A 15,296-nucleotide genomic window follows, 5' to 3' on the forward strand; every position below is an offset into this window, starting at 1 on the left:
TGACTCACACTTATTTTGGGTCAAAGGGAAATTTCTGCATTTGATCAATTATAAAAACAGTATATTCATATATGTGTTATAAATAATTTAAATAAATGGGGCGCCTGGGTGGCTCAGGCATTAATCAGCTGCCTTTGGCTCAGGTCATGATCCCAGAGTCCTGGGATCGAGCCCCAAGTCGGGCTCTCTGCTCTCGCTGTCTCTCTCTGTTTGTCAAATAAATAAATAAAATCTTTAAAAATAAATAAATAAATAAATAAATAAATAAATAAATAAATAATTCAAATAATAAAGACATGTGGAAAATAGAAAGTGAAGGACCCTCCCGCCCCCTGAAATTCCTCTCTTCCAAGATAATCACACTTAACAGTTTGGTTCTACTTTTTTTAAGGACATTTATAGTCTCCACTGCCTCATTTCATCTCTGAACAAACTCTGTGTAGAGGAGCTAAGCAGAGACTCTCAGCTCATTTTACAGATGGGGATACTGAGGGACAGAGAGGCCAAGGCCAGTATCCAAGTCTAGAATCCCAGTCACCTGACACTCGGGAATTCTCTTCCCTCCGAATCTGACCCTGGTGCTGTGGCCAGCCCATTTCTGTCTGGGCTCTCAAGAGTGTCTGATAGTGTGCTGGGCGGTTGACCAAAGCCATGGGCTTATATAACGGGAGTGACTCAGCAGACACGGAGATGGACGATGTGGGGAGGATGTGAGCAGTAACTGTTTGGAACGAGCTCTTGTCACGGAAGCTCTGAGAGTCTTAGACATCTGGGGGTGGGGGTGGGGAGAAGGGCTTGCCATCGGTAGTTTCCCAGCAAAGTCTCAAGGTGACATTTTTTTTTTTTGGTCTCACTAGTCTGCTACTGACATTGGGCAGATCCAAGAACTGCAGCTACAGCTGGAGGAAGCCAAGAAGGAGAAGCACAAACTTCAAGAACAAGTACGTGCTCAGAGCTGCTCTCGTGGCAGGGAGGAAGGGAAGGGGTCTCTCTGGGACCTCCCCGTTTGGATCCTGGAAAACTGTCCCTCATCCATCCATCCATCCATCCATCCCCACTCACTCAACTTCACTTGTGCACCAAATGAATTGAGAACAATCCCAGCAGACACACACACACACACACACACACACACACACACACACACACACACACAGACTTTTGCTCTTGCTAGTTCAGCCTCCACACATGCCCTGTGCAGCAAAACTCATCAGCCATTCTGTGCAAGATTTTCCTCCTCTGAGAAATCTTTCCAAGGAGAAAGGGATGGTCGGGGCGAGACAGGATCCTCGTCTTTTGTGAAATCTTCCTTTGAAGCCATGGTTCTTCCAAACACCCCTGGATTTCACTCATCAGCTAGAGGGTTGCTCTTATCCATGCAATTCTCAAAGCCCTTCTAGAATTGTTGCATGTGCCTGCTTAGGGTTTCTGCCTACATGATGGTGCCTCGAGCAAATGTCCATAGGCATAACACCAACAACACAAAAATAATAGTAGCATGGGGCCTCTGCTGGGTACTTATTATATACCAGGGACTAATTGCCGTCAATCCTCACACACACAAAAGTGAAAGAATGAGCTCAAGGAGGGGAACTGGCCTGCCCAGGTGCCTCCTGCTGGAAAGTGGCAGAGCCTGGCTTTGAACTCTGATGCATGTGCTTGGCTCCCAAGCCCACTCTTGGTTGCATCCTGGGATGCCGAAGCTTGCTGATTGAAAGTCTTGTGTTGGATGCTGAAGACACACAGGAAGCATGACCTCCAGCTTCTGCGGCCCAGGGGCAGGGGCTGGTGGGAGGGTACCGGCAGTCTGTGCTTGTCCCTTGAACGTGTACTACCAGAGCCAGAAGGAGGCGGTGTGGATGCGCCTGGGGCTGAGTCCTGCATGTGTCTCGATGCTGGGACTCGGGGCCAGCAGGTGGCCAATGGACGTCTCGGGTTGGCCCGCAGCTGCAGGTGGCTCAGATGCGCATCGAGTACCTGGAGCAGTCCACCGTGGACCGAGCCATTGTCAGCAGGCAGGAGGCAGTCATCTGTGACCTGGAGAACAAGACGGAGTTCCAGAAAGTGCAGATTAAGAGATTCGAGGTATTTGTGGATGTGTAAATATTATTCAGGCCGAGAGCAGTGGGGCTTTTGTGTAAGCCCTGTCCGTCCTCCGACCATCCCTCCATCCGCTCATGCCTTTCTCTGGATCCATATTCCTCCTCCATCTCCCATCTGTGTTCCTCCTCTCTGCTCCCTACTTTCTGCCTGCCTTCAACCGCAAGGTCTCATAGGTACCTATCCGTCCAGCCTACCCACCTCCGTCCACCTCCGTCCCCCTCCATCCATCATCCCCCTTCTCTCTCTTCTTCCTTCCTTTCTCCAGTTTCTTCTCTTCCTCTGATCTTTCCCTTTCTTCAGACCTTGACCCCTCTGTCTGTCCACCTTTTTATCCACTGATCCTGTTCTGCCCATCTCCATCCACCCACTCATGCACTTACACACATGACACTCGCTTTGAGCAGAAATCCATTTTGCACTAAGTGTGTACCAGGCTCTGGTTTAGGCACATGGGAGACAGATGTACAAAAAAGCAGATTCTGCTTTCCAGAAACATAGAGTTTTGTAGGAGATGTGGGTGAAATATGTACATGAAGACCCATAATACGGAGAGAGGGCTGGGAGGTTTGGGAGATGGTGTTCTTTTCAAGCTGGGGAATCAGGGAGGCTTCCAGGAGAAGGTGGCATTACTGCTGGACCTTGAGAAGGGCAGGTAAGACATAGATGGGCTGGGGCAGGGTTCAATGATTACATTGACCTTTAGCTCTGCGGGCCAGTGACACGAGCCACCGCCCAGTGGACGTCACCACTGTCAAAGCTGTTTCTCATTAGCCACTCCCCTGGAAGTTCGTGTACATAATGGCGGGCTCTATCAGATTTTTCATTTGTTTTTTTATTTTTTAACTTGATTCTAGCATAGTCAAGTGATAGCAGAGAAGAAAATAAAATTACGATTAAAAAAAAACTTTCAGTGGCAGATTCTATGTCCAAATTCACTTCCCCCCTCTGCCATCATGATTTGAATTTCGTAGACTCCCAGGTCCTTGAGATGAGGTGCCTTGGGGACACCGTTTGAGAACTGCTTTTCTTCCTTTTAACCCCCCTGCTGCCCTTTGAAATTGTTGCTAAACTCCGTTTGAAAGGCGAAGGGCAATTGAAGAGTAAAGCTTTTCTTTTAGACCATTATTCAGCCTCTGATCTGGAGAGGGGCTCCGCATCCGTCATGAGCAAGGCCCTAAAATATTCATGCAGGCTCGGGTTTAGGTCAACACTCAAGTATTTGCCCATCAGAATCGATTGGCTCCGGGCTTGTTGGCCAACTAATGAATTCTGCAGAACAGCATTTGGGTTTGTTTTCTGTAGCAATGGTGATGCCCACAGCTTCTTCCTCTCTACTGTTTCATTGTGTCCTCTTGGCTTCTCCCCCCCAGAAAAGGGAAAATGCCATAAAGCTTTAGAGCTGAGGCTCATTCATGGAAGATTTTCTGATCAAACCTCCTCGTTTTACAAATCAGGAACCCAAAACCCATACTGGGGAAGGGGTTTTGATTTCCCAACGTGGTGTGCTCCCCACTGCACAGCTTCATAGAACGATGAGGGCTGCTATAAATATTAATAATTCCCAACCCTTGTCTAGAATGTTCGATGTGCCAGGCACTGAGCTAAGCCTTCTGCGGAACTTAACGTTTCCAATTCTGACAGCATCCCTGGGACATAAATACTGTCATCATCCCTGTCTCTCAGAGAGGTTAAATAACCTGCCCAAGGGCACACAGCCAGAAAGAGGTAGTGGTGAGGATTGAACCTAGAGCGTATTCAAAAGCCAGGGTGCTCGTGCAGATGCTAGGCTGTCTCTCGGTATAGCAGTTATCATTGGCTAGGTTTTCAAAGTAAGTTCATTTCTGTATCAGAAATCAGGATTATCATCCTGATGACCTTATACAAATGCACAGAGACTCAGCACAGGATTTCCCTCCCCAGAGCCCCCTGTCTCCTGCCCCTGGCCTCTATTAACAAGATGGATGTGTGCTCCCCGCTCCGACTCCAGGTCCTGGTGATCCGGCTTCGGGATAGCCTGATCAAGATGGGCGAGGAGCTCACTCAGGCAGCCAAGTCCGAGTCCCAGCAACGGGAGAGCAGTGAGTATTACCAGCGGCGCCTGGAGGAGCTGAAGGCGGACATGGAAGAGCTGGTGCAACGCGAGGCGGAGGCCAGCCGCAGGTGCATGGAGCTGGTGAGTGCTGTCCCCAACGCTGGCTCTCATCTGATGGAGGATTTCGGGTACAGGAGTGCCCTCCTGCTTTCTGAATGGGAGCCCCCTCCAGGGCTGCTCTCGGGGGCCTTTGGGAAGCAGGGAGAAACCAGAAGGGGATGGGCAGAGAAACGACGCTGCCATTGGCTGCGGACTCTGGGGGCGGGCCCAAAGTGGACCAATGGCATTCACTGCTGCTGGATGTCCACCCAGCACGTGTGCATTTCAGATTCCAGAATTTCTTCTCCTGCCTCGCACATTCCACTCCAAGGGCAGGTCAGCCTCGTGGGAAGAGGAAGGAACCAACGTTGATTAAATGTCCACCTTGCATGGAGGCTTACCATCCATATCATAAAATCCTCCTAAGGACCCTGTAAAGTCAGAATATTATCCCCGTTTTTCAGATGGGGAAACTGAGGCAAGGGGCCATCAACATGCCAAATCAAGGCTCGGAGTGGTACATTCACTTGCCCAAGGCTACACACTAGTAAGAATTTAAACCCAGGCCCGTCCAACACTGTAGTCTGTGCTTTTATTGACTAAACCATGCTTTGCTCCCACTGTGGTCCAAGCAACACTTAAAAATCTCTTTCCCATCAGGATGGGGAAAAAAAAAGAAAGAAAGTATAATAATAAAAAAATAAAAATCCGTAAAATGTAGAGTTTGGCATTTTACTAAATTTCATAGGGAAGAAAAAGGGGGGAAAAGATAAAAATGTGTTTCCTGTCCAGCGGGAAGTTCTCTCCCGTCATGCACTGTATTTTTCTGAGCAGAGTTTCCTGCAGGAATCACAGGGCCTCTGAGAGAGCTGGCTCCTCCTTTTCCCCATGAGGTCCGATATCCCTAAGACTCCAGGCTTCTGCTTCTGGGACCTGGGAGACATCTGGCACCCCCTTTGCCCAGCATCAGAGAGCCTTCACTGAGACAACCCAGCACCTGCCAAGACTTGGCCAGAAGGTCCCTAAATCACCGTCTTTATCTCCTTCCCGCCCTGTCCACTCTGGTTTTGTGACAGGTCTCACCAACTTGTCTGCCTACAGCAAGTATATTTCTCGGGCCACTGCCTGCCACCGCCGGGGCCCCTCTCATCAGCTTTGCCCTTGACAAGCCATCAGCGTGGCTGTCGTGTGGGGGGAGGTGAGGCTCTGCACAGAGACCCAGTTTCCCAGACAAAGTCCAAGGGCTAAGACTGGCAGTTCTTCACCTCCCATGGCCAGGGAGAGAGAAAGGCTCTTTCCTCCAGTTGACAGGATGACTTCCTCATTCACCAGCCCTGTTTCTCATGCAGCTGAGGTCCCCTCCCGCCCACTCTGGCTGGGAGCAAGAGAAAATCCCAGCCTGTCTGTCTCCTCTGATGTCTTCTTTAACTGGCCAGACACCCAGGCGTGCCGGCCAGATCAAACAGTGGCTTTCTTCCTCTTTTCTTTGTTCTTTTCTCCCTCTCTCTCCACGCCTGCCTCCCCTTCTCCCTTTCCTTTCCCTATCCCCACTTTCAGGGACAGGTTAAGATCTTTAAAGGCCCTGGAATACTGAAAAGATTATAGAGCAACCCCCATATATGAATAAAAAAAAAAAACTGTAAAGCACGATGCTTGTGTGTATGCTGACACAAGACCTGCATCATTCTCTATTTTCTGATGGCAAGATGCTGCATAAGTTTACCAAGACTGAAATCTTCCCCTTATTTTGGCATATCTGTGGTTGGGTGGTGTATTTTCTAGGGCTGCCTTAACAAAGTAGCAAAAACTGGATGGCTTAAAACAATAGAAATTTATTCTCTCACAGAGTAAATTTGACTGAAGGTCAAAAGTCTGAAATCAAGGTTTGGGCAGCAACACACTCCCACGGAAGTTTCCAGGGGAGAATCCTTCTCTGTCCTTCCAAATTCTGGTAGCTTCCAGTATTCCTTGGTTTGTGGTCTTATCTCTCCAGTATCTCCCATTGTCTTCATATGGTTGTTGTCTCTGCGTCTGTGTGTCTCAAATACCCCTCTGCTTTTTCTTATAAGGGCACCTATAATTGAATTTCGGGTTCACCCTGAATCCAGGTGGATTTTATCTTGAGATCCTTACCTTAATTATATCCATAAAGACATGTTTTTTTTTTTTTTTCCCCAAATAAGTTCACATCGGCAAGTTCTAGGAGGATTTTTGGTTTTAGGGGCCACCCTTCAACCCGCCACAAGAAAGGAGAGCATGTTCTTGCCTAGCTGGTGTTCTGCAGTGATCATGCACCTCTTGTTTCTTCAGAGATTCTGTGGATTAGCAAGGCTCAGAAGGACGATGTCAGGCTGGCCGACCCTTCCTAATAGTGGATATCCCACACTCACCAACCTATTTGCCCTCAAGTATACCCCTTGCCTAAGGGCCTGGGATATTTCCACTGGGAGAAGAGAGGATACCCTCTTTTCTTGTATAACTTATTCACTAATTCATTCAACATTTGTCTATTCAGCACCAACTATGGGCATGGCGCAGCAGTGGGCATTGGTGGGGAGTGGCAAGGAATCATAAAGCCCCTGCTTTGTAGAAACTCAGTGTGGATAAAACGCAGCTCAGTTGCTGAGCCCCCCCACATCCCCCATCAGTGTGGCATCCTGGTACTTCCCCAGGCTTCTACGGGTTCACGTCCATGCCACCAATCTGCTCTCTTCCGTCCCCTGTAAGACAAAGGGACAGCTGCCCCATGCCATGCATTCTCTAATAAATTTTACCAAAAGCCTGCAAGGCAGTCAGCATTCTGGTCCTTTCCTTCGTGAGCTAGGTAGCCTCAGTTTTTCCCACGGGCCATGCCCGGTGCTCAGTGTTGGGGATCCAGCGGGGAACAAGACACATCTTTGCCCTCAAGGAGCTCACATTGAATGGAGAGATATCGCAAAGGCCATTATTCGTGTATTTTATACATTCACTTTCCATGCTTTAAGTTCAAATCTCCCTGGGAGGGATAGAATGAATTTTCTAACTCCCCAGTCCAAGCATGCATGCATGCATGCATTCGTTCATTCATTCGTTCATTCATTCATTCATGCTAAGCTTAGGCCCTTTGCAGATGTGGTTTTCTTTCACGTTTCCACCAAGCCCAGCAGGTGGAGAATGTGGGGGGGGGGGGCAGACACATGAGGCGCTTGGCCCAGGGCTGCAGTGTTGGGAGTGGCGGAGGTGGGAATGGGCGTCCCCATGTGTCCAGCTCTAAAGCTGGCACCGTGACCCCACCCTGCCGTTTCGGCCCAATCCTGCTGAGAAATGGCTCTGCCATGGGAGACCCCCAAAAAGATCCCCCCCGCTGGGCCCCGGTGAGAAGCGGGAAGGATGGTGATGGATCTCCGTTTTGTGTTCCCTCCGCCTGTCCCAGACTGCGCCATTTGTCACTGTTGGTGTTGGTTTAAAGGGCTGCGAGTTGTTTCGTGTGAATGATTTACGCTCCTAGCTGGCTCACCGGCACGTCCAGATCAGGATCAATTACCCCACCGATGGAACTTCTCTTCCCGGAAAAAAGAAAAATGAGATTTTGCCATTAATTTTAGTAAATGTACTATTCCTGGTGACTCCAGGAGCCATTATGGAGAAAAAGAATATTCTGGCTCTAAATCATTCAAGTCCCTTTGTCATGGGAGCGATGAGACAGCTCATCTGTGGATTTATGTCCTGTTGTTTTTCAATAGTTACAGAGCCCAGGGGAAACCACTCAATCCCGGGGCAGGGTAACCGAGGGAGGTCAAGGGCAGCTGGAAGGGCTGATGGTGACAGGAAGGCCTACCCTCTGCCTGCTTTCTGCCAGATGCACCTGTTCTGGAGGCCGCACCTGTTGGGTTTACCCTCCAGCACCTTGGCCTCACTCCCTAACCTCAACTTTCCTCTGAGCCAGGTGTCTTTTTCAAAAACTTCCCAGGCCTTGGAAAACATAGATTAGACTTCTGCTTACTCTTAGCGCACCACCCGGTGACCCACACCAGAAATTCCAGTGGCCTGTCCCTCTCTGGCTTACACAGATTAATGGCCAGGCCTGCTGTTTTACTCTCTTTGGGTATTTTAAAAATCCATCCCCTCCCATCTTCCTCCCATCCTTGCTTCCACTGTGTTTAATTAAGCCCCATCCCCTCTGGTCTGGGGCTCTATAGTTACCTTCCAACCTGTTTCCCCACTTTCCCTCCACTCTGGCTCATCCCTGCAGAAGATCTTTCCAGAAGGGACACGTCTTACTGGGTTGCTCTTCAAGCTAAGAAATCTTCCGTGGCTCTCCACTGCCTTCAGAACCACATCCCAGCTCCTTCCCAGAGCCTCTGAGATCTAGCCTCTGTGGATCCTTCTGCCTTTGGTTGCCTGCTTCTTATCACCTTGCATGCTCTACTCAAGCATGAAAGGCCCCAGCGCCATGTTGTTTCTTGACTCACCATCTTTGTTCCCATGCATCCCTCTGCTGCCTACTCAACCTTCAAACTCAAGTCAGGTCCCACCTCCAGGAAGTCCTTACTGTTATCCCCACCCCTTACTAGGGATGGGGGAAAGCACCTCCTCTCTCTTCCCACCTCCCCCTGTGTTCACCCCATCATGCAGACATGAATGGCCCAGGAACTGTGCCCTTGGAGATCTCAAGATCAAGAGGAGGAGATGCAGACACCCCTAAATTGTTCTGATACAAGATGGGACGTGTGGGCAGAGGAGGAAGTGGGTTCGTATAACCAGGAGATGCAGAGAAGAGTGCGTGGAGGATGCACCACGTGGGTGTCTCGAACGATGAGGCGGTATTAGTTGTCGGCTTTGGAAGAACAGTTGTCCGATGCTGTTCATCGTGGCCTCTTCACACCTGCATTCAGGAAGTGTCTACTGAATGCCTGCTGTATGTTAGGCAATGTCTGGGTTTCCAGAAGGGCAGAGACACACCACAGTCAGGGATATAAACACCGACTCTGTTCACCTCCTCTTTCTTTCTCTCTTTTCCTTCTTTCTCATTGCAGCTCCTCTGTTGAATGCCAGCTACAGAATCCCTTCCTCCCACCCCTACACCTGCTCTCCTCTGCTGCTGCCCTTGCTCTTCTTCAGCTCTCACCTGTCCACCACGTGTGTAGGTGCAGACATGTCACCTCTTGTCTCTCTTTCTCTCTCATCCCCCCAAATAATTGCTTTGACTTGTGTGTGTGGGTGGAGCAAGGATGCACAGCTCCTTGGGGCTACCATAACGAATTACCAAAAACTGGTTGTCTTAAAACAATGTAAATTTATTATTTTGCAGTTCTGGAGGCCAGAGTCTGAAATCAAGGTGTTGGCAGGACCCACAGTCCTTCTGAAGGCCATAGGGGAGAATCCGTTCTTCCTCCTACAATTTCTGGTGGCTCCGGGTGTTCTTTGGCTGTGGCAATATAACTTGAACCTCGGCCTCTGTGTCCATGTGGCCTTCTTTCCCTTCTCTGCCTCTGTGTCCTCTCCTCTTCTTATAAGGGTACCAGTCATTGGATTTAGGACCCCCCAATCCCATATGACCTCATCGTGACTATTTACATCTGCAAAGACCCTGTTTATAACAAAGTCACATTCTGAGGTTCCCAGTGGACATGAATTTTGGGGAGACACTCTTCAGCTCACTTACAGGACATTAGAAAGAGCACTGGACTTGGAGTCAGAGAGCTTGGGCAGCTAAGTTAACATGGCAGGACCTCAGTTTCACCAGCTATACAATGCGGGGGGGTGGTGGATATAATGCAGCCGATCTCATTGGTTGGTATTGAGGCTCAAATGAGATGATTTATCTAAAGGTGCCCAATGATAGCACACAGTAGGGACTTAATAGATATCACAGTTTTCTTTCTTCTTTCATCTCTCACTCTTCCTCTAACTCTGATTCTTCTTCTACTTAAACTTTATCCTAAATCTACTGGCTCTACTTCCCCATCCCATCCCATGCCCATGATGGTGGATGGTTAGTGATGTTGGGGGGAGTTAGTGCTTGTTTATTACTTACTGCATGCTGGGCCTTGGGCTAAGCACTTACATGGGTTCTCTCATTCCAACCTCTCCTTTTGAGCAAATTATCCCTATTTTACCAAAAAAGGAACTAAGAGCCAGAGAGCCTAAGCACTTTCGCCAAAGTCACATTCCCAGCAAGTGGCAGAGTCAGAATCTGACCAACTCAAACCCATTCTCCTACTCAGTAAGTTTTAGACACACAGTATTTCCTCATTCGAGTATATATATATATTTTAAATTGACTCATAAAAAGTAATATTTGGTTCTGATTCTGTAGTCTAGACTTTATTGACTTTGGGGTTTGGATAATTGTCTGTTGGGGGGGCTGGCCCGTGCCTTGTAGGATATTTCGCAACCTCCCCACTTCTACCCACTGGATGCCAACCCCTCCCCCAACTCTAAGTCATCACAATCAGAAATATCTCCAGACATTGCCAATGTGCCCTGGGAAGCAAAAGCATCCCCATTGAGATCACTGCTCTTACGTGACCCTCACAGTAACTCTGAAGGCAAGACTCATGATACTCCCCGCTTTACAGATGACCCAATAGGCTTAGCGGGGTGATGGGATGTACCCGAGGTCACAGAAAAACCGGAAGGGGCATGCACATCGGGAGGAGAGGAATTCACGGACAGGAGGAGGAGGGCAGCTTAACACCCTACACTCAGAGGGAAAGGACAGGAGTGATGCCTGTAAAACCCAGTCCCAAATTTAGGCCTGCCCCCGAGGTGACTTCACAGCAGAACCTAATTCTGAGCAGAATGGAAGGCCTTGCTGCAGACTGTGGACTTTTAATAATGTTTAAATAAAACATGGGAGCATGGGTGTGATCTCCTCACTGAGCCTGGCTTGTCAGCCACCCGGGCAAAATCATAAATAGTTAATAGACAACCACTTACGGCTCTACTTCTGTTAAATCCAACATCAATTATATATGGCCCATGAATTATTTATTGGGTGTTACTTGGGGGTGTATTTTCCACCTTTGGGGTGGGGGAGAAGTGGAAAGAAGGTGAGGCCTGAAACAGACGATGGGCTAGCCATGAGGGTCTTGGCTCTCTTCTGAACTGGGGTGGGGGGGTTTCCCTACTCCCCGTAAGGAGGAGACCTCCCCTTGATGTGATCGAGAGGTTGGAGTGAATTTGGGTCTGGGAAGGCGCTCCCAGGAGAAAAGCTTGGGCCAGTCATGTGCTAGCAAGAGTTTAACAATCAGCTCTCCAGAGCAGGTGACTCCTGGTGTGTAGTGTTCTCAAATCCCCCACCAGGGCTGACTGCAAGCTAACAACATGACGTCACTGAACGCAGAATTGGGAGGCCACCCTCCATGTAGGATAGAGACCAAACACTTTAAAAGCACGGATGATAGTAAAATGGTGCTAAAATAATTAGGAAGCAATGCATTTTGAGTGTGTGGTTTCCTTTGTTTTTAATATGATTTATTGACTTACAAGTTTGTACTGTTTAATTCTTAATGGTAGCTGTGTTGGACAACCGGCCTGCAGAGTTCTGGAAAATTTAACAGTTGGCTCATGCATGCTGGTAGGAGCCCCTTCCTGCACACCAGTTGCTTGGAGTCTCCCTGGGGTGGGGTCACCATGCCCCAGTTAGGTTATGGTGTCGAGTGGAAAGAGGGTAGCTTTGGGGTCCAAGGGCTCTTAAATCAAACCTCATCATTCACGGACTCTTTTTTTAAGCGAAATGACTTCACTGTCAGAACTCTGTCATCGGAAGGTCTTTTCCTTAGTGTATCAAACAGGTATGACCCCATCTACTCTTTTCTGAGTGGTTCACCCCATGTTCTCACTCTGTCCATCACACGAGCTCCTTTATCTTTCCCTCTTGTCCGCCTCCTCCTGTCTTCTGAGAATCTGGCCACATCTGGTAAGGACCTTAGTTTCATGTTCGTTCTCGGTTTCTCTTGTTGGGTTTTCTTGGCCACCCAAAGACCCATATTTCCAAACTGTAGTTTGGAAACACAGCCCTCTCTCACCGCTTTGCCGGGAGGCATTCACCAAAGCCCGATTTAAGGGTTTCCTTTAAAAAATAAAACAAAAACAAAACAAAACAAAAACAAAAAAACCTCTCTGTGTTTTCCTCCTGCAAATGACTGGGAACTTCAGAGCATAAAGATGAATTATTTTGGCTGGGAACTGAAGTATTTAAAAAGGCATTCCATATGGAGGGCATTTGGGGCCATGAGCAGGGTGTAAATAATACCTCTTATGGCTCTCCTGATAGGGAGATAGCTCTCCTAATTACTGCCCTGTTATTTCAGTGTGATCCAAAATGGCCCAACACGTTTATAAACTCCCTGTTCAGACTGCTTCACTTCCCACCCATCATGGCCTCCTGCATTCTCAGTGAGCTAGCAAGGAGAGATTGTGGGTATTTATATCATTGCCTCCTTCCGGGCACCATGGGCTCCTGTCTGTCTCCCCACAAAGGTTTCTCTACAAAAGAAACTTGGTCCTGAAAAGGATGTGGGACCCCATGCCACTAGCCTCAGACACGTTTCTGGGACGGAATTCTTCCAAGCTATCTTTATCCCAAATGATGAATGTGCTTGTCTCAATTCAAGAGGTGGTATCATCTAATGAAATGAGTTCCTTTGTGTCTGCCTCTGAGATGAGATATCTTGATAATAAAATCTATTACAGAAAGCCTACCTAGGAATAATTGGGTCTATTACTCCCCAACTTGTGGCTTTGTTTCTGCATTGAGAACAGGCTCTCCTGTAATTAATCAGAATTTAAAGTTGCTAATACCAATTACAAATAATGCATGGAGTGTTGAGATGGTAAACCAAAGAGTAGATACTAATCTTGTCCCCTGAGACTTCACCAATTGAACTTTTGTCACTTCAGACTTGCTGGAAATTAGAGTAACTTAACTGTGCAAAGTTAATTATTTTAAGAAGGAAGGGGGGGCAGGTATTGATTGAATGTTGCAGGTGTACATTAAATTATTCAAATAAATCCAATTCAAATTGTTTAGATGAGATTATGCTTCACTTAATTGCATGTCAGAGAGGCTCGGGAAGGTTAATCTTCACGATCGAAAGCAGGATCACTGGCACGGTTAGACATCTTCAGAAGATAGTGGTCCCAAGGAAATCGAGGGGGTCCCAAATCAGACTCGATGTTCTGATTCCACACACTGATTTGGTTGGAAGGGTGATTCATCTCTTTTGGATGCCCTTTTTTATTTTGGCTGAGCTTAAACAATGAGAACACAGAAGGAGACCTCAAAACTTGAGGATAGGCACAAGAAGTGGGAAAGAAAATGGCTTTTACTGGGAGAAATGGCTGGTTTGGAATTGCAAGTGTAATGTAGCAGGAAAGGATGAGCAAACTGGTCTAAATTATGGCGCTTTGGGTTGTAAGTGGCAAACAAAATTCCAATTGGCTTAAGCGAAAGGGAATGTATTGGTTCATCAAATGGAAAATCTAGGGACCTCTGATTTCAGGTCCAGTGGAATTCAGGGGCTCAGATGATGTTGACGGGTTGAATGCAGTGTATTAGGGCCAACTCACCCCAGCTCACCAGAGCTAATTGTGCACATCTTTTCCTAACTGTGTGCTTGAGGATGTCAGGTTGGAAGATTGACATTAGCGATTGAAGGAGAATTTATACCATGGAAATTGGTAAATGCTCCAAACCAGGGCTTCCTCCATTCCCACCCAGCCAGTTTTAAATATTCACCAGGACACCACTGGCTGAACCCTCCTCTCCATCCCCATTCTCAGGAAGGCTTTTCTTTCCTAGGGGCAGCAGTCAGGCTGAAAAATGATCAGCAAATTAACCTCAGTGATAAGACGGTTCCTTGTACCCAGCATCTCAGACAGAAGTCCAGAAATGGCATCTCACTGATTCTGATGGGCCTGGCTTGGGGTCCCTGACCACCCCTAAAGCGAGCACCAGGGCTGGAAGGGGATAGTCTCTGGTTGGATGGTTCTGGAAGATGTGCCCAGCCCTGCATCCGGGGGTAGAGTCAGCCCTATCCTAACCATGCTGATGGAGATTAGGGGAAGAAGAGTTCCCTCAAGGAAAACTGGAAGGACGAGGAATGGATTCCAGAGAGAAGCCCTTGGAGGCCCACTGCCGAGGCCCTGTCTGTGTGCCTTGCTTGACCTTCACAGGCTTTCCTCTGCTCTGCCCCAGGTTCTCTTTATGTTTTCTCTTCTCTACTTATTCTCTTGTCTCTCCCTCGACTTTTCTCCCCTTTCTGTCTTACATCTTTTCTGTGGCTCTTGCAGCTGGGAGGTCCCATAAGTAGGACAGATCAAAGAAAGGGGAAAGGAATCCAGAAGGGGAGCAGCCTGATTTTCCTTTCCCTGCTCCCCAAGGGAACAGCTCCTCTAATGGGAGGAGCTTGCCTGGAAGCCAGGGGGCCTGGATTCAGGAATCCCATTTGTGCCTTTTACTGGCTGTGTGACCTGGGATCTGGCCTCTCCCTGAGCAGGGCCTCCCTTTCTCTCTTTCTGTAAAATGGATCGGTTCATCTCTAAGGCCCTTGCTGCTGAGACAGTGTGCAAGGCTAGAATTCGGTGGTCATGGAGCTGTGAGGTTTGGGTGGGTCATGGTGGCAGCCTCCTCTGGAAGGAGCACACCCCTGCACCCCATGACCTCTGCACAGGGTCGCAGCATCTCAAACCGGAAGCTATTTAGGCTCCTTTATCCCATCTGAGGCTTTTCCAGCCTCAGACTCAGACCAGTAGAAATTCCATGTCTGGTTAAGCAAACTGCAGTGCTGAGAAATCACTCCTTCCGCAGGCAACAGAATCCCTGTGGAACCCTCCCTCTCTCTGGTGCCCTCCAGGTGGATTCTGTACCTACCACAGATTCCAGATGTGGATTCCAGATGTGTCACCTTATCTCTGGGGAGATGCAGAGAGGCACCCTTTTGCTTCTCTCAGCTGGGAGACAGCAAGGAGTGTCCGGAGGGTACCGCGTTGTTGTTGTTGTTGTTGTTTTAATAGCCCATGTCCCACCCCCTTTTAAAACCATAGCTAAAGCAGATTTGTGGTAAATCAAAGAAGA

General features: G+C 48.3%; 1 protein-coding gene across 1 annotated transcript in view; it reads left to right on the plus strand.

The window, feature by feature from the left end:
• MYO18B (myosin XVIIIB) overlaps positions 1 to 15,296 on the plus strand; it is a 232,537-nt gene that overhangs the window by 162,742 nt on the left and 54,499 nt on the right. The window contains exons 36-38 of the mRNA XM_032395173.1: positions 858 to 941; positions 1,948 to 2,085; positions 4,091 to 4,276. Of these exons, the coding sequence (XP_032251064.1) occupies positions 858 to 941; positions 1,948 to 2,085; positions 4,091 to 4,276 (408 nt within the window). The remainder of the gene's footprint in view (positions 1 to 857; positions 942 to 1,947; positions 2,086 to 4,090; positions 4,277 to 15,296) is intronic.

This window comes from Phoca vitulina, unplaced genomic scaffold (genome assembly GCF_004348235.1).
Source record: "Phoca vitulina isolate PV1807 unplaced genomic scaffold, GSC_HSeal_1.0 scaffold82, whole genome shotgun sequence".
Classification (NCBI taxonomy): domain Eukaryota; kingdom Metazoa; phylum Chordata; class Mammalia; order Carnivora; family Phocidae; genus Phoca; species Phoca vitulina.